At 44.8% G+C, this 22,773-nt stretch overlaps 1 protein-coding gene across 1 annotated transcript; it reads right to left on the bottom strand.

Moving 5' to 3' along the window:
• Positions 1-1,311: 1,311 nt before the first annotated feature.
• On the bottom strand, positions 1,312-18,097 carry RGS13 (regulator of G protein signaling 13). The gene is made up of 6 exons (XM_059677348.1): positions 17,928-18,097; positions 16,511-16,581; positions 14,477-14,545; positions 10,383-10,444; positions 4,530-4,696; positions 1,312-3,464 (listed from the first exon to the last, which is right to left on the bottom strand). Exons 3-6 carry the CDS (start codon positions 14,539-14,541, stop codon positions 3,279-3,281), a joined length of 480 nt encoding a protein of 159 aa, XP_059533331.1. The 5' UTR covers positions 14,542-14,545; positions 16,511-16,581; positions 17,928-18,097; the 3' UTR covers positions 1,312-3,278.
• Positions 18,098-22,773: the final 4,676 nt, after the last annotated feature.

Below are 22,773 nucleotides of genomic sequence, written 5' to 3'. Positions count from 1 at the left end.
GTGTCTCATTTCTTGCTTAGAACTTGGGTTCAGAGAGTTTGTCGACTGTGACCAGCGGTGGGAAACTCAGGTCCTCCCGTGGAGGGAGATATTTTTGCGCGGAGGGATCTTACGATTTCCTTCACGTCACACCCTATTATGTCTTTGAAGAAAGCGTTGTGTATTTCTTTCCTGTTATCTTTCTTCCAAAACGGGTAGAGCCCCCTTTTGCAGTCAATGAAGCGATGGTGTGACTGATGAATTATAAATAGGAAAGTGTTCATCTCTGCCAAGCCACTTGAGTCCGAATTGTGCAAATCTCCGTCACTGTCTCCTTTTGAAGATAAGACTAGTTTTATGTGGCGACAATGAAGGCTTATCATGTACATCTCCAGAGTTTGAAAATATGTATCTAAAAATAGATGAGAGTGATGAATACGTCCAGGTTCTGATATTAGGAAACTAACAATATATTTTTAATGCATTAATCTCAAAGTACTAAGGATAAACAAGTATCATGTAAAACTGTGTTAATATGGATATATCCTTGTAGTCATTTGATAAATATCAATTTTTGAATTGTTAGAATAACGCATTTATTAATGAAAAAATATCCTAAGAAAAATAAACAGGACTCGGGGTATTGTTAAGTTTGAATGATTGAAAACCAGTTTGTCTATCAGTGACCTGAAGCTCACCCTTCCACGTAGAATTCTTGAACAGATAGCACTTTCACTTGAAATTCTCTGTTTTTCAGTGAAAGCATGTCAGAACTCTCTTAGTCAGTGTCAAATGCAAAACAGAAATTTCATTATCCACTTTGTCACGATAACCTCAATTTTCAGAGAAATTACTCTTCAGAATGAATCTAAGCTGGAAGAACATGATGAATGCATTAGCAATGGGATGTGATAAAACACATGCTGCATGTGACTCACACAGACCCCAAGTCCCACCTCCTTATTTCACAGATGGGGAAACTGAGGCTTCCTGGGACCAAGGGTACAAGGACATTGGGTGGGTGGACAGGCACCAATCCAATGGCTGTGTTCCTCAGTCGACAGAGTTTTGTTTCACGCCACTGCCTGGCACCTTGTTTACCCAACATGAGGCGAAGGCCCTCTGAGAGCCGAGCAGAGGGTCTGTATTTGGGTGGTAAGCTCAGCACAGAAGCCAAACAATATTCTGGACTTTTCCTGTATTGGAGTACAAGGGGAGAAATAAGTAGTAAAGCAAGTTGGTCATTCTAATTCCATTCATTAGTTGTATCAGTGGCCAAATTTATTTGTTTTTTTAAAAAATATTTTTTTTTATTGATTTCAGAGAGAAGAAGGAAGAGGGAAAAAGATAGAAACATCAATGATGGGAGAAAATCATTGATCAGCTGCCTTCTGCACGCCCCCTAATGGGGATCAAGTGCCCTGACCAGGAATCAAACCATTTCATCCTGGTTTATACGTCAAAGCTCAACCACTCATAACCACTCATAACACAATTGATTATACTGTGGGTACTAAGTTTATCTGTTAATTAACTGAGCCATACCAGCAGGGCTCAACAACAATTTTCTCTTGCACAGCTAATTCTCTTTCTCAGAAATGAGCCCCCAAGTATGTATTCAGTGTTAGAATAATCCTCTGCTTCAGGAGAAGAATTCCATTTCATTTTTTTTCATGTGCTATTGCATGGGTTTCTAGGCATTTTATAATAGTCATGCTAATGCAGTCAAATTTGAGACCCAAGAAACACATTTCAAAAGATCTTGAATCAGATTTTCCTGCAGTTAATTTTTTGGAAAAACGACTTGATATATTTTCTAGGTATTTTATTCATTAAAAGCATAGACTATTTGTTCATGTGTATGAAGTATTTGTCCTGTGATTTGTGCTGAATATATGGAAACAGACATGAGTTCTTTCCTCTGGAATCTTCTGACAAATTCTAAGCTGCTATGATAGGACAGATTAAAAAACCTTTTAGTGGAAAAATAACTTTATTGTCTTTGAAAACACCCCACATGTTTATAAATTTTAAATTTATATTTGGATTTATTGATTATCAGGCCCATGATGAATTCACTTTGTGAAGAATAAAATTTCTGAAAGTATAGGAACCGAATTTTTATACTAATAAAACCACAGGAAGACATTAATACATTTTTAACAGCTTTGAATCATCAGGAATTTTTCACATGTAGAAGATATACGCAACATAGAAATTCAGTTATGAGCATAATAGTAGGAAAATTTTACAGGTCAAAACATTTCTCAAGAATCCATCTTTAAAAAATATTTGTATTGCTTTTTAGAGAGAGAGAGGAAGGGACAGGGACAGAAAAATAGAAACATCAATGTGAGAGAGAAACATTGATTGGCTGCCTCCTGCACTCACCCTACCAGGGATTGAGCCCATAACCTGGGTATGTGCCCTGACCAGGAATTGAACCAGCAACTTACGGTGGGTGCACAGGACGATGCCCAACCAACTGAGCCACACCAGCCAGGGAAAGAACGCATCTTTTTGGTATCACTCATGGCATAACACAATTGATTGTACTGTGGGTACTAAGTTTATCTATTAATTAACATTATTAAGAGCACTCTATCAAAATGTTACATTCTGCTAGAGCAGCGGTTCTCAACCTGTGGGTCGCGACCCCTTTGGGGGTCGAACGACCCTTTTACAGGGGAAAGTACATATATAATTACATATTGTTTTTGTGATGAATCACTATGCTTTAATTATGTTCAATTTGTCACAATGAAAATACATCCTGCCTATCAGATATTTGCATTATGATTCATAACAGTAGCAAAATTACAGTGATGAAGTAGCAACGAAAATAATTTTATGGTTGGGGGTCACCACAACATGAGGAACTGTATTAAAGGGTCGCGGCATTAGGAAGGTTGAGACCCACTGTGCTAGAGACACAACTTATATAGCTACAGCCTTTGAAGGACTAATCTGTACATTGTGACAAAATTTCATTAATAAGAATACTTCCATCAGTTGATGACCACAGTAAAAACGTTAATAATATTGGCGTTGTGAAGAAAGATTGTCCTTTTTCAGAGCACTACTTAGGTATGCCGTAAATTGTATTAGTCATGTGATCAGAGTTCTCCAGTCCATCCCTTCAGAGATCTGTTTCCCTTTGGGAACGAGAACTCAATTTGTAGTTCCTTTCCTTGTACTTTATTCCTACTCTGTTTTGCATTGTGTGTGTGTGTGTAAGTTAGAAGAACAAAGCCAACACTTTCAATAGACTGCCTTCAGTTTAAGCTTCTGAGTGGTCGTCAGGAATTGTCATTGGGCTGAATAGTCTTCAGAAGTTGCTGGTACATCTCCGACTTGAGAAACCTGGGGTATGAGTCTCTCTCCATGTGCGTATACACGATTTTTTGAGCCTCTTCAAAGCACGTTGGAGTGGGTTCTTGAATATTCCTGATGATGGTTTCTCTTGTCGAACTGTCAATGTTAATCTGAAAAGTGAAATTGCAACCGTGGGCAGGATTAAAGATAAAAATATAATGCAAGGGTTTAATGCAACCCCCCCCCTCTCCTGTTCAGTGGACTAGGGTTATTTTGTTTGATGTTTCATTGGTATCTCAAAAGACATAGGAGGTAAACTCTTGGCTTCTTTAAAAGTAAACATCCACCTCCACATCCCAGATAAAAATAACACGCGCCCCAAAGACCGGGAAATCGCAGAAACCATTGCTTACTTGGGGAGGGTGCAAGTGGTTTGTTGGTGGAGTCTACAAACAAGGAAGTTTACCTGAGGAAGAAAGGGAAGTTGGTGCTATTTTAAACTTTGCCTTCCGTAATAGGCACGGATGTTGATTTCATGGACTGTGCCCCGAAATGGGAAGAAGGTGAAGAGAAGTGGGGAAATAGAGAAGTGGTCACTTCAGTAAGCCAAGTATTTTCCAGACGAGAGCTTTGAGGAACAGGTCCTCCAACGTAGGGCTGTCCTGGGTGAGAGGAATCTCATCTACCGTCCTCCCCCCTGATCAGAATTCTCGTTCCCCCTCGTCTCCCCACCAGGAGGAGCCTCAGTGTGTGTCTCTTTCCCTCATGACTCTGTTTTCTGCAGGCAGAGGTGCATGATGGGAAGTGATATCAATGTGAGCGTTTGCTGGCTTTGCTGGTTTTAAACTCAGGTGAGCGGGGGTGCTGTGGAGGCACAGACTTTGCCCAGCACCACCGGGGATGTCAACGTGCCTATTGATGGTAGCCGTAGTTCCTTCTAGCAAAGACAATTCTTCTTTGTAAATCACTCTACTAGGGAATGAAAATCATTTAATAAGGAGAGGCCTGGGAGCTACATTGACCTCACTTTGAATCCTGATTTCTCCCCTTTAGCTCTGTGTGTCACTGGGCAAGTTAGTGCATTTCTCTGACTCTCAGGATTCTTATCTGTAAAATGAGGTGAACAGCCCTGACTTCACAGCATCCTTGGAGGTAAGGAGCCCGGCACCTCTGTGTGCCTGGGCAGCAGACATGAACACCCTAACTGCCGTTCAGGGTCACGGTTGGCTGGGTACCTCTCTAGGGGACTGTGGCTGGATGTAGATCTTGTAAAGCTTCTTCGCCCGAGAAGTTCTGCTCCATCGCGAGGCGATTTTCTTGTAGGTCTCACAGGCCATCCAGAACTGGATGTTCTCGTCGCTGTGCTCCAGCTTCAGGTATGCCGCGTAGACTACCGGCCCATCTGAAAGCAAAGGAGACATCACTTATTTCCCGGGGTCAAAGTCATTAACAACTCTGAAAAACAGATAATGCATTTAAAAACAAAGTCTGGTCCAGCCGGCGTGGCTCAGTGGTTGAGTGTCGACCTATGAACCACAAGGTCACAGTGCGATTCCCGGTCAGGGCACATGCCCGGGTTGTGGACCCCATCCCCAGTAGGGGGCGTGCAGGAGGCAGCCGAACAATGATTCTGTCTCATCATTGATGCTTCTATCTCTCTCCCCCTCTCCCTTCCTCTCAGATATAGCAGGTGGTGCTCCTGGTGAAGAAATAGCTGAATGGATAGGCACACCATTTCTGGCTTAACATGTGAAGCTGGGAGCCCATAATTTCCACTGTGTATCGGAAGAAACAGAGTTCTATGTTAACAAACAAAAAGCAACTTGATCTGTTTTGTACTCAGAGGAATTTTGACTGAGTGTTTCATCAGGAACGGGAAATAAGGACTCTAAAATGGAGAAATGAGCTATGAAAGAGGGGGAAAAAATGAGATACCAGATAAAATCTGCAGATCCTGGAATGAGACTTAAACAGCTACTTGGATGGATTGAGTGGATGAGTGGGGGGGTAGGGAGGGGATTTGGAAACCAATGGTTTTGTATCCCAAATTGGCGTTTATATTCGTGTTTAGCTTAATTGTATAGTAGAATGTTTAGAGATGTTCATCCCAGAACCTGCCTGCCAATTACTGGGATGCTAATGCGCGTGTGACTGTATGATAGCCTAGTGAAAGCTGACGTGGACAGGAACCCGTCTGATATTTCAGGTCTGATTCCGGCATATTCTACAGCAGTGATGGCGAACCTATGACACGTGTGTCAGAGGTGACACGCGAACTCATTTTTTTGGTTGATTTTTCTTTGTTCAATGGCATTTAAATATATAAAATAAATATCAAAAATATAAGTCTTTGTTTTACGATGGTTGCAGATATCAAAAAATTTCTATAGGTGACATGGCACCAGAGTTAAGTTAGGGTTTTTCAAAACGCTGACATGCCGAGCTCAAAAGGTTTGCCATCGCTGTTCTACAGAATCCCGTCTTCATTAGATTAATGTGTACACGTTACCCCGGTGAGCAGCTGAAAACCCAAATGTATAAAAGTGTTCCAGGAATCTGAGTAATTCTTAAAGTCAGCAGGGAATGGCTCAGCCTAGCGTTTCTATTGACTCACACAAGTGAGTTACAAGCCTTTTCCAAGTCCGGCCATGGAGCCCTCTCTGACCTTTTCAAAACTCTTCCTTCAAAGCTCAAGAGACCGTGGGTGATGCTGCTCGAGACAGTGAATGGGCATCAGCACGGACCCGGCCATTAAACTGAGAAGAGGGAAGAAGAGGTCTATGTCACGCACCGTGTATGCCTTTTTCTTGAAAACCACCGCGGTGCTTGGGGACCCTCTCGCGTGTTCTTTCTTTTTTTTTTTTTTTTTAAAGACTGTGCTGATCTACATTCTCACTCACAGTATTTTTTTTAAAATATATTTTATTGATTTTTTACAGAGAGGAAGGGAGAGAGAGATAGAGAGTTAGAAACATCGATGAGAGAGAAACATATATCAGCTGCCTCCTGCACATCTCCCACTGGGGATATGCCCGCAACCCAGGTACATGCCCTTGACCGGAATCGAACCTGGGACCTTTCAGTCCGCAAGCCGACGCTCTATCCACTGAGCCAAACCGGTTTCGGCACGTGTTCTTTTTAAAGCAGTCGCTGACACGGGTGTTTCGATGACACGCGAGGTGACATACGGTGGGACTTCGATGCCGGCGGGGGACCTGACACTGCTCTGGGCTGAGTCAGGACAGTGGCCCCTCTGTTCTCCCAGGGCTGTTTTCTGCTGGGCTGTCAAGCTCACCCCATCATTGAATCCTCAAGGTGGCCTGTGCCTCGGTCTTCTGTCAGAAATGTGTCTAAAGCAGTTTTAAATCCCTTTTATTTTCCGTTGGCACCATCGGGGATAATGAATTCCACAATGCTACCAGCTTCTGTGTGATGTTTTTATAGCAAGTCTGTTTTATTGAAATTCTCTGGGTTGGCTTCTGTGATATTAATCGTTTCTGGCCTTTTCTCCTCACGTCTCTTTGTTCTCTTTTGATAAAAGTAGCTCAAAGTACTGTGGGTTGTTTTTAAATACAGAAAACTTCTAAAAGATAACCATCATTAGCAATTTTTTATTTCCTTCTATTCTATGAAACCTTCGTTCATATTTAATTCCTAACTAGTATTAATTTGTTTACACAAACAGATACACACACAAGTCAACCTATTGGTATTAAACTGTGAAAGCAATTTTGTAGCACTCTTGAATATATAATATCATGTGGCAAACATTTTTTCCTTTTTAGTTTTAATAGTCTACTGCAAAAAAAAAAAAGACAAAAAAAAATAGTCCGTTGCAAAGCTAAGCTCTGATCTACTGATTTACCGCAGTTATTGACTACGTAGATTGTTTCCCCATTTTAACACATTGCGGACCAGTAGTCTTATTGCTAGCTTAACCCAGTGGCCAGATACAGTTCTATTGAACCAGTACAAAGAAGTTTTACATAAATGTTACAGGCACGCTTTAAAATTCAATACCCATTGCATTTTGCAGTTATTTATTACATGTTCTTACAAGCTGGTATCTTTTTGAACTATGAGACTCGGTAAAACACCGTGTAACATGAAGCGAGAATTCTCATGATCCGTCTGCAATGTGTGAAGTTACAGATTATCCTACATTGAACATATTGGTTCACAAATCTTTGCATCTCTAATCATTTCCTTAAGATGCCTTTAAAGGCGCTGAGGTATCTCACTTTCTGGAAAAATTACTCTGAACTTGCCATGTCCCTGTCAGTTGACACAGAGCACCTAGTACACACTTACTTTGATTACATTTCACTCTGTACCGCAGTCTACTGTACTTATTGGCTTACATCCATCATGCTCCCCCTCACCTGCACACCCTCACCTGCACACCCTTGCCTGCACACCCTCGCCTGCACACCCTCGCCTGCACACCCTCACGTGCACACCCTCTGGGAACTGGGACTGCAGTTTCTTCATGGGCAGGTGCCCAGAGCCCACACACTGCAGGTACGCAATCAGAGAATAAATGCCTGTCATTCCGGCCCCTTGTCCCTCCTGCTTCTATCTTCTAAAATGACTCGCATAGGTTTTGAAAAGTGAAGCAGAGCCTAATTATTCAGCATCCAGGAAAAGCACCAAAGACCAGAGGATTATTATACTTGGCACACGGTTACTTGTTGGTTTTCTGAGAGACCAAAAAAAAAAAAAAATGTACTCATGGAACGGTGGTGTCTCCATTGTTTTGTTCACATTGACAGAGAGCATGAGAAATGAGTGAAGATGAAGGTGCTAAGTGGGAAAAGCTGAGGCAGGGCTGTGGGTAATTGGAGGGTTGGGGGAGGAAACCATGGCAACAGCAGGGATGAGCGGGGAGCTGCCAATCAACACCGCAGCAGCACGATCTCTCCCCAGGGGAAGGGAGCCGGGAGGGGGCTCTGCCTCCGCATCCGGATGCACATGAGGGGACCAGTGTCTCTCAGTGACGCTGAATGTCCACCATAAGGAGGAAGGTGCCCAGGCCAGCCGAGGCTGTCCCCTGGCGTGAACAGCACCCGGCAGTGTGACGATCCTACACGTGTCAGCCTAGGATGGCCACGGCTGTCTGCAGGGGCTGTGATAACTGAGAAAGGGGGAAAGGGGACCGTCTGGTCGGCAAACTCATTAGTCCACAGAGCCAAACATCAACAGTACAACGATTGATATTTCTTTTGAGAGCCAAATTTTTTAAACTTACACTATATAGGTAGGTACATTATTAACTTAACTAGGGTACTCCTAAGGCTTAGGAAGAGCCACACTCAAGGGGCCAAAGAGCCACATGTGGCTCGAGAGCCGCAGTTTGCTGACCACGGCTCTAAGGTCATTCCTGTTGCCTAGAAGGCCCCAGGCTCCCGCAGGCAGGTTATTCCAAGACACTCACCTCACTGACAGCTCGGGGGCTTTTGGATCTGGGTTCTCCGCTGCTCGGCCTCTGGCCCAGGCCCCAGCGTGGCCGGCTGCTTCTCCTCATTCAGCGCTTAGCTCACATTTTGTCTCTCCTGACAGTTCTCTACTCCTCCAGCTGGATTGCCCTCTTCTGCCCGCCTTTCTTTGTCCTGTGGCCTGGCTTTACTTTGTCCAAGGCGCTGGCCACTTTCTGGAATTAATTACTTAGCTCATTTGCTTGGTTGTCTGTCTCCTCCCTCTAGGGGGAGCCCAGGAGCTGAGCACAGTGACCTTGGCCTTGTTCACCCCAGTGTCCCCGGGGGCCTGGCGGGTCTGCCGGACACAGGGCCGGCTGGATGAGTCATCCAAGGGCGTGCCTTATAGCTTTACTAAACTTCTTTTTGTTTCTATTAAACACACTTTGCTCAGATATCAGTGGGCGACCTCTATTCTCATCTTGGGAGATTTTGGTTAATCAGTATATGTAGGAACCTTCTTTCTGTCTTTCTGCCTGACGTTATAGATTTGGATTTGGATTATTTGTCAGTCTTGACGTTTCCAGTATGAGGAACCCTTGGGTTTTCCGGGATGGTTGGCCTCCTTGTCATTTCAAAGCATATTTTCGTGTCTTTCCTAGTCCTACTGGGCTTAGCCATCAGAAATACCCCTAGGATTCCCCCCCCATTTTTCTTCTTGGTGGACACCTAGCACCGTGATGGTATTTTTGGGCCCTGTTTGGTGTTTTGGTTCACCATCATTCCAGGAAAAGTCTTCAGTAATCCTCATATATTTTTTGTGAAGAGATGACTAATAGCTCAGACTATTTTTTTTTTTCAGGATTCATTTAAAAACTTATTACGACTTCTATGTTCATTTGAAGACAGTTCTTCCCGAAAAACTTTGATGTTTGGAAGCTTGGAGTATTTCCTGTCATCTGCAGACTTGAAAATCTCTCGGGGTACTTTCTGCTTAATTCATTGTGGAGGTTTTTCTTTATGAGACCAGTTTTCACACCCAATCCCTAGGATTCCTGCACAGAATGGACAGTTGACATTGCTATGAGGTACCCCAAAAGCACTGACTGCCCACATGGGTGCATGTACTCCTTCGTATTTCTTGCCTTGAGCCCATGACTTTATCGCCCTCCTATCCACTGCTGTTATCTTGCATTTATGCCCTCTGAATGCTGAGACCTATATAGAACCGTATAAGGCTCACTTCACTGAGGCACTGATCCAGTGAAGAAATGAGCTCTGAGGCGTTTTAGCACATCACGACTCAAATGTATTCCCATGTTTGAAGGCACGAAGAAAAGCAAGTTGTTAATTAAAAAAAATTTTCTAACTTTAGCCGGCGATGGTGAGGCAGCGTATTTCAGCATGTTACTATTTAAGCATATTTTCCAAGGGATTTTACACACTGACTTGTGAGGAATAAATATTCACAGTGACTAATCTTGTTGTAATTAACGCCCAAGGAAATCATGGTGGTTGACAGGACGGACTATTTTCAGGGTTTCCTTTTTTAACTGTGGCTGTTGCCACGTAGAAGGCGGGGAGAAGAGGGTCTACAGTCATCATCCAGGGTCCCCTTCCCCCTAAGAATGAAACCGACTGATTATTCCAAGATGACATAGACATGATACTCACATTTTGTCGCCATCAGCTTCTCAAAAGACTGGGCCCACTGTGACACTTCCTCCGAAGTAAGGCTTTGAAAAGAAGCAAGAGGTGCTCATTGCACTAAAATATTCTCAAGGTTTGATACTACAGTGGGGCCTTGACTTACGAGTGTCCCGACTAACGAGTTTTTCGAGATACGAGCCGTCTCTCGGCTGATTTTTTGCTTTGAGTTGTGAGCTAAAATTCGGGTTATGAGCCAGCTTCAGATACCCCACCGCTAGTTGGCGCAGCGAACGTCAGAGTGAATGCCACAGCATCACGTGTCTCACTCGTTCACTGTTGATTTGACATACGAGTAATTGGAGTTACGAGCTCTGTCATGGAACGAATTAAACTCGTAAGTCAAGGCCCCACTGTATCTTGAAAGTAACACCAAAATATAATCACATGGCACCTGTGTGAGGTTTTGGATGGGAGTTTTACCTTCCTGTGATCTTTTCCATTTCATTTTTACTTCCTAAAACGCTTAAAGTTGTAAGAATTATAAAGGTATTATGAAGTTGAAAATGTGATGAAATACATTTTTAAAATGATAAAGAATTATGTATAATAATAAAAGTATAATATGATGCTAATTAGACTGGACGTCCTTCCAGACGTCCTTCCGGATGACCTTCCAGATGAAACTGGGGTTGTGAGGGAAGCCCAGGTCCCGGGTGCAGAGGGAAGCCGGTGCTGGCTGCCGGGGGAAGGAAGGCCTACTCTTGCACGAAATTGTGTATTGGGCTTGTAGTAGTCCTGTAAGATCCCTGTTCCCAAATTACCACTATCAATATTTTGATTTATTTCTTTTTAGTCTTTTTGTTGTGTGTGTGTTTTTAACCAAGAAGTAATCATACTCTGCTTGTGTGTTTGTGTTTGTGTACACCTTATGTGTATGTGTGTGTGTGTGTGTGTGTTTCCTTATATATATAGGGTGTGCCAAAAATGAATACACACTTTGAATAATTATTAATTCCAATGGGTTAAATCTGAAAAGAAAGAAACATCAATTGGGCTAACAGAAAAAAGTGTGTATACATTTTTTGGCACACTATATATATATATATATATATAGAGAGAGAGAGAGAGAGAGAGGTAGGCCTGATGCATAAAATTTGTGCAAGAGTAGGCCTTCCTTCCCCCCGGCTGCCGGCACCGGCTTCCCTCTGGCCCCCGGGACCCTGGCTTCATCCAGAAGGATATCCAGAATGATGCCCAGTCTAATTAGCATATTGCCCTTTTATTATTATAGATATATATATTTATAATGACCTTTTTATATGTCTTCACAGTTGTCTTAATAACCATTTGTAGTGTTGTAATTTATAATCTTTTATATTCCCTACCATTTATCATGATTAAGGAGTATTCTACAAGGGGCATTTCATAGTTTACATAATTATTTCCAGTGAGCAGTTTGATGATTTCCCACTTTCACCCTTAAAACCCACCGTGGCCCAGCTGTGAGAAAGGCTTGCCACGTCCTCACAGGTAGAGTAACTCCTTACAGCGGTTCTCAACCTGTGGGTTGCGACCCCTTTGGCGGTCGAACGACCCTTTCACAGGGGTCGCCTAAGACCATCCTGCATATCAGATAATTACATGACGATTCATAACAGTAGCAACATGACAGTGATGAAATAGCAACGAAAATAATTTTATGGTTGGGGGTCACAACATGAGGAACTGTATTTAAAGGGCCAGAAGGTTGAGAACCACTGCCTTAAGACATTAGCAGAAGTGGGATCCAGTGGGCCAAAAGGTGCACCTTTTTTAGGGTCTCAGTACAAATTGCCAAAGTGCTTGTAAAGGGTTAGGCATTGTATGCAGCAACGTGCTTGCCTGCTTATCTAATAGAATCTTAGTTTATCCACATACCCTATTGGATTGCATTCATATAATAAAGTTATGTATAGATATATTGTCTATTATTTGCTATAATTTTTACATGTTGAGGGGTTTAATTTTATTGCTGCGAATAACATGTCAAGTTACATTTCACTTAAACAGTATTTAAAAAAAACCCGTGTACCATTTAGAAAGTGTCCGTGAAAGATGCTGACTTTTGAAGGCTTTATTTCTGTTCGTTTTGGGGGGCTTTCCAGGTGAATTGGCAATGCTTCCACATTAATCATCTTAGTTTCCCGCTGTTAAAATACTCAGTGTGCTCATCGCCATTGAGCTTATGACCCATTCCTAAGGTCCCCGTTTTTAGTAGCTGCATCTCCCGAAAGACAGCTGTGGACACAAGCTCCCACTGTCCCCCGGACTAATTCTGGCCCCGTTAGCCCCGTAATGAGTACTGATGGAACAGCCACTGGCATTAGCAGGTACCTGATACTCTGAAGGGAGATTAGGTAAAGAGGTTAAAAAATAACCTAGAACATGGAAAACTATTGGGAGTCCTTAAAAAAAAAGGTCAAATATATTTTGTTTTCTAAAATTTTAGGCGCCTCTTGCCGGTATTAGATGGACTGTTTGCATCAGCACGGAGGCTTAGCAGTGCACCGCTGTGAAGATTGCTTTAAAAGCCACCTTTCCATGAAATGGTATCTGACTCACTGTTCTTTTCTCTTATTAGAACTTGGGAGAAGCAGTTGCCTAAAACAACCCTGCCAGCCCGGTGAGGCGGGCCAGCGCTGGGCTGGGTGTGCTGCCTTCTCCCCGTTCTCCCGTCCCCCTCACTGAGGAGGGAATGAGACCTACAGCATGGGCTCACCCGCCATCACGGTCACGGTTTAGCTTAAAATTTGGTGTTGCTAATGGTTGGACCGAAGAAGTCTTCGGCCTCTCAGATTCCTGAGATTTATGGGGATAGGAGGCTATAGTTGCAGACGTTATGGTTGGGGATAAAACTGTGGAATGACGTCTCTTTTTGGTTTCAACCCATTTTTTTGGGGGGGGGGCTTGTAAGTTTTTCTTAGTATCTCACAAGTTCTGCCCTGTCCCACGGCCATCTGGGCTTTGCCCCTTTCACCCACCCTGATTTTTAAATCCTCACCCAAGGATATTTTCCCCCATTGATTTTTTAGAGAGAGTGGGAAGGAGGGAGGGAGGGAGGGAGGATGAGAGAGAGAGAGAGAGAGAGAGAGAGAGAGAGAGAGAGAGAGAGAGAGACATCAGTGTGAGAGAGACACATCGACTGGTTCCCCGACCAGGGCCAGGGATGGAGCCTGCAACTGAGGCACGTGCCCTTGACCGGAATCGAACCTGTGGCCCTTCAGTCTAGGGGTCAGTGTTCTGACCACTGAGCAAACCGGCTAGAGCACTCACTCAGATTTTTAAAGAAAAGTTCTCCTCTTTTGTGTCCCTCCTGCCCCCTTTCTTCTGGACAGATAGGCTGACTGTGCCTGTCAGTGCAGCAGCCACACCTGGTCTTGTGACTCCCCGAGCTTGGAGTCTTCCTGCCTCCTCCGCCCACACATGACAGCTTGCAAACATTTTGGGGCATTTTGCTGCTTCGGGGCATGAGCATGCATGCCGGGAGCCGTGGCCAGAACCGAGGTCTCCACGTGGGCTGGGTTAGGCACTCACAGTTAGCCCAACAGGGACCCTCCACCCAGGCCTTCTCTGAGCTGAGCAGATCCAATGACATGGTTTGCTACCTTTCTCAGGCCTTACACTTACCATGTTGATCCGGTCACAGTTCCACCCCCCGCCACACACCCCCAAAGTCAAGCAGACTTGGGAGCGTAGTAAGCATTTGGTTTCACTCCTATTCTCCCCTCTTCCACCTGGGGATGAAGATTTTCAGAACTCTGCAGGTGGAGGATTTGAGCCAGGAACATTTTGGAACGAATAACTTCATTTTAAGATACTATAAAACTTAAAAAAAAAAATCTAAGAATGTTTACTCATAACGGACTCCCTGAAAACATCTAACTTGCCGAATTCTCAAGTATGAACCACGAATAACGAAAACGGGACCTTGTGTGATAGGTGATTGGTCCTCTGGGGGAATCACTCGTGCGTGAATGCGGGTTTTACTTTCTGAGCAAACTGTGCTAAGAGAGCAGTTGAAGGCACAGACCCCCGGTGAAATGCTTTAGCATGGCCATCGAACGTAACGGCTTACTTACTTTGAAGGGGGCCTCTTCGACGCGTCTCTGCACATCGTACACACCCAGCAAGTCCGCCTGCTCATTTTTCTGAAGAAATACAGCATCCACTGAGTATAATTTAGTCATTTAGAATAATTACATGTTAAGAGTGCATTTCTAAAGAGCACACAGAGATAGCACGTTTGAAGTTAATGGGCTACCGTCACTGGTCAGGGGCGAGGATGACAGGAGAATAAAAGGACTCATCTCATAACTATTTTAGGGGAACACACATGCTTTGAATTGTGACTTTAGGACTCCTCTGGCCCACCTGTCCGTCAAAGGGCTCGATCCCCAGTGGGGGGTGTGCAGGAGGCAGCCAATCAATGACTCTCTCTCTCATCATTGATGTTTCTAGCTCTCCTTTTCCCTTCTTTGAAATCAACAATAATAATAATTATATATCTATAAAAGATTCCTCATCTCTGTGGTCACCTCCAAGAGGCCGATTCCCCAAACGCTTGCTGCTTATCTTCTAAGTAGGAGGGTGGCCAAGAGCTTCCTCTTTCGATGCCTTTCCTGTCAGTGGACCCATCATCCCTGCCCTCTCCTGGGCCTTGCCTCCGCCCCTGCCTATGGACCACCTGTGACCATCGGTCTTACACCTCGCTGTCTCTGTATCTACTGCCGCTGTGTGTGCACATCCGTGATCTCTGTACCTGAAATCCATGCCTATTTACAAGTTATGGTCTCTTTTATGGCTTTAACGGAATTGCTTAGCAAAGGCAGGACAGTCTTAGTAGGCGACGCCCACTCAGGTCAGAAACACAGCAAAGGTAAAGCCATGTTCAACCCTGGCCGGTTTGGCTCAGTGGATAGAGCCTCGGCCTGTGGACTGAAGGGTTGCGGGTTCATTTCCAGCCAAGGGCACGTACCTCGGTTGCAGGCTCATCCCTAGCCCCAGTCAGGTGTGCGCAGGAGACAACCAATTGATGTGTCTCTCTTTCATTGTTGTTCTCCCCCTCCCTTCCCCTTCCCCCTCCCCCCCCTCCCTTCCACTCTCTCTAAAAATCAATGGAAAAATATCCCCAGGTGAGGATTAACAACAAGAGAGTAATTTCCAAATGCACCAGAATTTAGGGGTCCCCACAGCTCCCGAGATGTGACAGAGTATATTAAGATAATTCTGGACCCTGATGCTAAGCCTGAGTTCAGGCTCTTAGCTGTGCGATCGTGGGCATAGCAATAAAAATTTCCCCATTTCCCCTTTCCCTTTCCCAAGTGGAACTGTAAAGACTAGAAAGCACGTGCAGTAACTGTCTGTTCCAGTTAATCTGATGTTCATTCAGCTTCCTGCACTCCCTCTCATTCAGGAAATAGTTCCTAAGCTTTTTGTGTGCGTGTGCGTGTGCATGTGTGCATGTGTATGCACAGGAAACACATTGTCAGACTGCACTTCTTCCTCTTTTTAAATTTCTACTGAGACCCTCCTACGCTTTCCCCGGTGGCGCTCACTCCTTCAGCGTGTCAGCCTCCTCCCTGCCCTGCTCATTGCCACTTTCCTCCGTCACCCTGTTCCTACATTTCTGTTGTTCACATACTATGTTAGTGGCGGGAGTTCGAGCTTTAGAATGAACTGGGTGTGCTCCGGGGGTTCAGGCACTTGGGGGTGCGTGAGTCCTGCCGAAGGGATGGAACTACCAAGGGGGCTTGTGTGCTCAGAAGAACTTGGGCCAAAGGATGAGAGGACAGCCCGGCCAGAGCGTCCTCTTGCGGATGATGACGTGAGGTGTCCCCTCTATAAAGACGTTCTTTAGGAGTAGAATTTGATTAATATGTTCCATTGATAAACTCAAATTTGTTTGGTTTGTCATCAAATCCAATTAAGACCATCTTCAGTTAAATTATACCCTTGGAATTAAAGCATATGTGGTCATTCATTAGTAAAAATACAAATTAGCCTCAAATATTCCATTGAACTAAGGGTTTTGTTTTTGCAAAAAGAGAGTGTTCCTTGTGAAAAGATGGTTGAGCTGATAAGATACAGAATTGATTTAAAATGGATGAACTCACCAAGCTTTGAGTCAACAGTGATCATTTTTCTCTCATGGTGGTGGTATGATTTGTGGGAAAATTCCATGGACCTAAAAATAAAATAGTGGCAAAACCAAACAAAAGCAGAAAAGGTTATTGTGTGCTTCCTGGAGAATGCATTTTTGGCGGAGATTTCTATAAATACCCCGCCTTACATTTTCAGTAAAAAGTCAATAGTTTATTCACTTTGTAAGTATTGGATGGTTATCCCTACTTGTGATTTAATTCCTTATCTAGAAATTTATTTTATGGGTAGTTATAAAAATTACTATACTTGCAGTATGTATGTTCCATCCCTTATTCTTTAAATATGTTTTGTTCATCGAAGGTTAACATCATGCATTAATTTGCCCATCTTTTTTTATTTTTCAGCATTCTCTTGGTAAAACTAGTGTGCATTTTTAGAATGTAACTGTATTTAGAACTAGTTTAGGTCTCCATAATGATTTTTTTCTCAGTGTTTCCTCCTGATTATTTTAAAGAAAGCATACATTTCATCTATAGAATTTAATTCTTAGAGTGGGATAAATGCATAGACAATGAATTGAGTTGGATATGTATCATGCCAGTAATAGACTCTAGTCCCCCCCCACCCCCCAGTATTTAAATGGAATCTTTCTCAAAGCAATATGAAAAATATAAATGAATTTTCTTACATTGAGCCTTTTCACATATTTAAAATTTTCCATCCTGATAGGCAATTGATTAATCCTTTCTGCAGTATCTGTATTTAAGTGTGTTTATATTATGATGTAGCATGCCACATAAAATTTAGAAAAGCCTAGAGCAATTTACCATTTTTGTGAGGTTTTGTTTGCCACGGCACACAAAATTCTTGCCTTTTAAAAAGCAAGTAATTTGGGTGTACTTGTGCTTAGGCACAACATTAAGGAATGAAGAAATTCTGTAAAATCGAGGTCAACAATGCTTCCTATAAACCTTTCAACCTGGGATCAATACAACTAATTAAATTATGGAACTAATTTGATAAATGCATGATTTTCAAAACAAACAAGTCTGAAATATCTGACTGTATGTCTTTATCAAAACCTACATACACATATACACACAAAACCCCCATAAAATGAAAGATCACACCCACCCTCCTCTAAAACTGTAATATTCCCTTACTGCCCAATTGAGAAGCTTCATTTGCACATGTGTGACTGTAAGGGTTTTTTTGTGTGTTTTTTTAAAAAAATATTATTTGTTTTGTTTTGTTTTAGGTATAGAAAGCCTAGGCCAGGACAACATACGTGTTCACTAGTCTGTTTTCCTTAGACGAAACCTGCTAACATTTCTCACAGCCCTGCGGTTGAAGTAAAAATCCACTAGTCATTGATATCAAGCTAATAGTGTTGTATCCATCAACCACGTTAGAGAATCTCATACTTACAAGTGTACCCTGCAGAGCGGTCTGCCATGCTAAACTCTATTTCCTCTTCGCATGATCCTTTTGAGATTAGGCTCTGAAATGCCAGGAGACAGCCAGCATTTTATTTTTCCAGGCATGGAAGAGCCTTTCTGCCTCTGCTCCCTTTGGGGGCTCTGGTCTCTGCAGGGAGGGCCTGTGCTTATAGACGCCTCTATGCAAAGAGAGGCTGGGCTGCATATGGAAAGCAGTCCCGGGGGAGGCCCCCAGTGCGTGGCTGATAAAGAGGCGTTATCTCACAGTATCAGCCCATCTGACGTGTCATGTGATTGGAAATCTTCAATGTCCTAGTCAAACCTTCTCTCCAAAACAACTCATATTTCCAGCTGTGGAAAATGTATAGCTTCCACTACAACCTCCCTTTTAAAGCACACAGGGAACTGACTACCTATCTGTAGGCTACCAGGGCACACATTTGCTATCAAATGATTCAGAACCGTTCGAATCAGCCTGTCAGTTTGCTACAGATTACTAAGGACTAGTAACAGTGGGAAGATCTAAGTAAGCGGGTCTCTGTTCTAGCCCAACCTTTCTAGTTGCTTCGGCAGGTCCTCAAGGGGCCGTTCCTGAACTCTCTGTTATTCTCCAGTTTCTTAATATTATCAGTTAACAATCTGGACTGAACACAGTGTTCCAGACGGGGACTAATGAATGCAAAGTATGATGAGATGGTTAGTGTTCTTGTCCTATATCTGATCCAACCGTGTGTGTGTGTGTGTGTGTGTGTGTGTGTGTGTGTGTGTGTGTGTCGTGAAATGCTAGAATAAATCAGCAGGAAAGAAGATGAGAGTGTAGTTGATGGAGTGTTTCTTAAAGTATTTGGGAACCTAATGAGGTAGAAAGAAGGTGACCTTGTATCAGGGTTTGAGGTTCATACGTTTGGGACCAGAAAAGGCCGGCAAACTCCATAAAGCCTGCGGCTTGTTAGACGGTGCAGTGAGGGAAGGGCGGGAGTGGGACTCACTGGGAAGGACCCAGGTTGTTTGCTGAACGCACTCAGGTTCGTGGGTTTCTAGTTGTCCACTTCCCTGTCTCAGGACCTTTGGGTAGCTGTCTAGGCACCTGACCTGAGATTTAGGAATATTTCCTCTTTTTCATGGTTGGGTACAAGGATGCCTGTTTCAGCCCAGCTGGTGTGGCTCAGTGGTTGAGCCTCAACCTATGAACTAGGAGGTCACAGGTCAGGGCACGTGCCTGAGTTGAGGGCTCTCCAGTAAGGGGTGTGCAGGAGGCAGCCGATCAGTGATTCTTGCTCGTCATTGATGTTTCTATTTCTCTCCCCTTCTCTCTGTAATCAATAAAAACGTATTTTAAAGAAAGTTAAAAAAAAAAAAAAGAATGCCCGTTTCAGAGCTTGATTGACAGAATGAAACATGGGGTCTTTCTCTGGAGTGGATACTGGGGATCCACGTGGGCTGAGAAACAAGAAACTGCGGAGGGCCCTAACCGGTTTGGCTCAGTGGATAGAGCGTTGGCCTGCGGACTCAAGGGCCCCAGGTTCGATTCCGGCCAAGGGCATGTGCCTTGGTTTCGGGCACATCCCCAGTAGGGGGTGTGCAGGAGGCAGCTGATTGATGTTTCCCTCTCGTCGATGTTTCTAACTCTCTATCCCTCTCCCTTCCTCTCTGTAAAAAATCAATAAAATATATTTAAAAAAAAAGAAAGCTGCGGAGGGCAGAGTAAGGGAACGGTAGGTGCAGGGGTCCTGGCTTCCCAGAAGCAGGTGTAGACGGTGTGGCCGATATCTCAGTGTTTGCAGTGTCTCTGGAAAAGGGTAGGCCGAGTGCAGTTCATGGGGGCAGAGCGATGTAATCCTCAGCGCGTAAAGGGGTTGCCCTGCCTCGGAGATGCTGGTCTGGGCAGGTCACAGGGTCATCGGGCGCCCATGTTGCCTGTTCAGAGAGCCTTCCTGAGCTTGGGTCCTTCCTGGGATCTGCTTTCTCCCGAGTACTTTCTTTTATATTTTTTTAAAATAGATTTTTATTGATTTCACAGAGGAAAAGGGAGATAGAAACATCAGTGATGAGAGAGAATCGTGGATCGACTGCCTCCTGCACGCCCCACACTGGGGATCGAGCCCACAACCCGGGCACGTGCCGTGACCGGGAATCAAACCCTGATCTCCTGGTTCATAGGTTGACGCTTAACCACGGAGCCACGCCGGCCGGGTCTCCTGAGTACTTTCTCTCCGCTCCTGTCTCAGCCACACTAAGTCCACAGGCTGCACGCTTCACTGCGCAAAACGAAAGGATCTCTAACACGGTGCTTCTGTAACGTTCCAATTCAAAATGAGCGTCTTCACACGAGCGGAATAATGAGCCTGGCTGCACCCCGGAGCCTTTCCCCCCGGTCGCTTCCGCCTGCATTGCCTTCTGCGTGGGGCGTCTCTGCAGAGCCACCGCTGTGTGTCTTCACGGACCCGATGCCCACATCGGGGTGCGGCCTCCCCTTCTGCAGCCGGGAGACGTGTCCTCTCTGCTCGCTGCCGACCAAAAACAGCCTAACCTCGGCCTCTGCCCTGTGTGAGGCAGAGGCTTAGTGACAACATTCATGAGGACACCTGACACCGTTGCCAGCACAGAGTGCACTTCAATAGCAGTTAAAATTAGACACCAGTGTGGTCTGCGTTGATTCAAACGACTTGCTCTAAAGACGCCTGATGGCAACGACGGTTCCGCCCGTCCACCCATCCCCGTCGCCGACGTCCAGTCATGACGGTTTCTCCTTGGTGGCCGCTCTCGGTCCATCCTCTCGGGCTTTCAGGGACATCAGGGGTGCTCTCAGGTGCCTGACCTCCAGTTTGCAACTGAAAAGGGGGGAGCCGTCCTCCTTGGTTTCCGTTTCCTCCCCAGCACTGACCGGCCTTGTCCACCCCGCCCCTACCAAGGAGACTCCAGGTCAGCGAGTCTCTCCTTGTTCTCCCGCAGGCTGTTCAAGGCAACGTTAGCGGCTCTGAAAGCAATGTTCTCTTCCCTGGAAAAAAGGAAACAGCTCGAGGTGGCTTAATTTGGAGTGGTGTCTATTAGCTTTCTGTACGCGCGTGGTGTTTCTCCGTGTGACCCTCTGCGAACAGGGCTGCAGGCGCCTGCTCTCTCTGAGGGAGACTGGCAGTGGCTTTGTCAGGCAGCCCAGGCATGTCCAACACGGGACTGCTTTGCTATTTTCTCGGCGTGGCCGGCTCCTGGCCCACGCAGGGAGGGGACCTGCAACTTATAAACCTAGGAGAGCGTGCACCTGGCATTGTGCTGAGTCAAACATGTGTGTCATCCATTTTTGCAGGGAACTAGTTTGACCTGTTCATGATTTCGCTGAAGATGTAGCACTTTCAGGGCCCTGGGCTCAGCTTCCTACCTGGACAGCCGGAGGTCTCGTTTGCTGGCTTGCCAAGGGCTCCCGACAGCCAGCCCTCTGGGTAACGGAGGTTAGCAAATGCCGAGCTCAGCTGTACGTTCCATGCTAGTTCACCACTCAGATGTGAGCCTCCGTCTGCTTTCCCTTGGAGACTTTCCTTACTCTTTGCAAAGTTAACTGTGCAGTTAAATGGGGTGGGGTGGGTGGCAGGTATATGTTATATTTTTTCTAGTAATTTGAGGTGTCTGATAGTGAGATCTTTCAAGATATGTCTTGCCTACCGCAATCCATAGTTTCTTTCACATAAGGTAATGTGATATATTCATTTTTTAATAAAACCAAATGCAATGAAACAGCAAGACACTGGCACTTCCTAATTCCCTTGCTATCACAGATAGGCAGCACCGTTGTTTGCTTCTTGAAGTGAGGAATGCCTTCAGCAGACCGGGCCCGCTGGTGTGTGGTTGCAGAGCCAGGGCCTGTCTGGTTTCTCACCTCCCAAACAACTCACTGCCCTGTTCTTTATGTGAGCCTGCCACTTCCTGCAGGGTTTGTGACTTCTACACGCGTGTAGAAGAGGCTGAACAAACACCTGTGCCATATTTCCTACCTCATTATTATCATCATCATCACAGGGATGAATATGTCTTCTGCAGATCACTATTTAAAAACGCGTTGACAGCCCAGCCAGACGGTGTGGCTCAGTGCTTGAGCGTCAGCCTATGAACCAGGAGGTCACAGTTTGATTCCTGATCAGGGCACATGCCCGGGTTGCGGGCTCCATCTCCAGTGTGGGGCGTGCAGGAGGCAGCCGATCCATGATCCTCTCTCATCATTGATGTTTCTATCTCTCTCCCTCTCCCTCCCTCTTTGAAATCAATAAAAATGTATTTAAAAAATAAAAACGTGTTGACAGTCTTGGAACAAGTGTGCGCCCAGGGCAGTGGTGAACGGTGATGCACAGCCCCATCCCCTGTTCATGGAGGTCTGTGTTCTGCCCAGGGACCTGGGGAAGCAGATGGTGAGGCAGCAACGCAGAGGCCACAGCAAGTTAAGAAGGAACAAGTCCTTCCATCAGCTGACAGGTGGTGCATAAGAGGGCAGAGAACTCAGGGTTAGCCTCTCCCTCAGTTACCAGAGGAATCTCTGCCTTTTCTCAGACGCGTTTCCCCTGTGTACGTGAACATAGCACTGAGGTGGGCATAGTAGATGCTCAATTAATACTCGAAGCGACTAATATGCACATTCCCTTTCTAACAAGATGCATCCAAAACAAAACCTACCCTGATGTTCTTTTAGCTAATTTTCATGAATACAAAAACGGTGGAACGGCCTTCGGGAAGATGGATGATATTGTGTGTTTTCCGACATCATAAACCTTCCTCCAAGATAGCCCTGTGTCTCTGCCGTAACCTTTTTTATAACCTACAATTAGCGAGTAGTTAATGAGAGGCTACGT

The sequence above is a fragment of the Myotis daubentonii genome, chromosome 20 (assembly GCF_963259705.1).
Source record: "Myotis daubentonii chromosome 20, mMyoDau2.1, whole genome shotgun sequence".
In the NCBI taxonomy this organism is placed as follows: Eukaryota; Metazoa; Chordata; class Mammalia; order Chiroptera; family Vespertilionidae; genus Myotis; species Myotis daubentonii.
The sequence above is the reverse complement of the archived record's forward strand: the minus strand, read 5'-3'. Positions and strand labels throughout refer to the sequence as shown.

Bases quoted from the DNA above. Each gene is read 5' to 3' on its own strand.
- RGS13 (XM_059677348.1), bottom strand. From the start codon at position 14,541: ATGAGCAGGCGGACTTGCTGGGTGTGTACGATGTGCAGAGACGCGTCG. The intron at 4,697-10,382 runs GTGAGTATCATG...CTTTGCTTTCAG, and splicing joins GAAGCTGATGGCGACAAAAT to ATGGGCCGGTAGTCTACGCG. The intron at 3,465-4,529 runs GTACCCAGCCAA...TTCACTTTTCAG, and splicing joins AGCCACAGTCCCCTAGAGAG to ATTAACATTGACAGTTCGAC.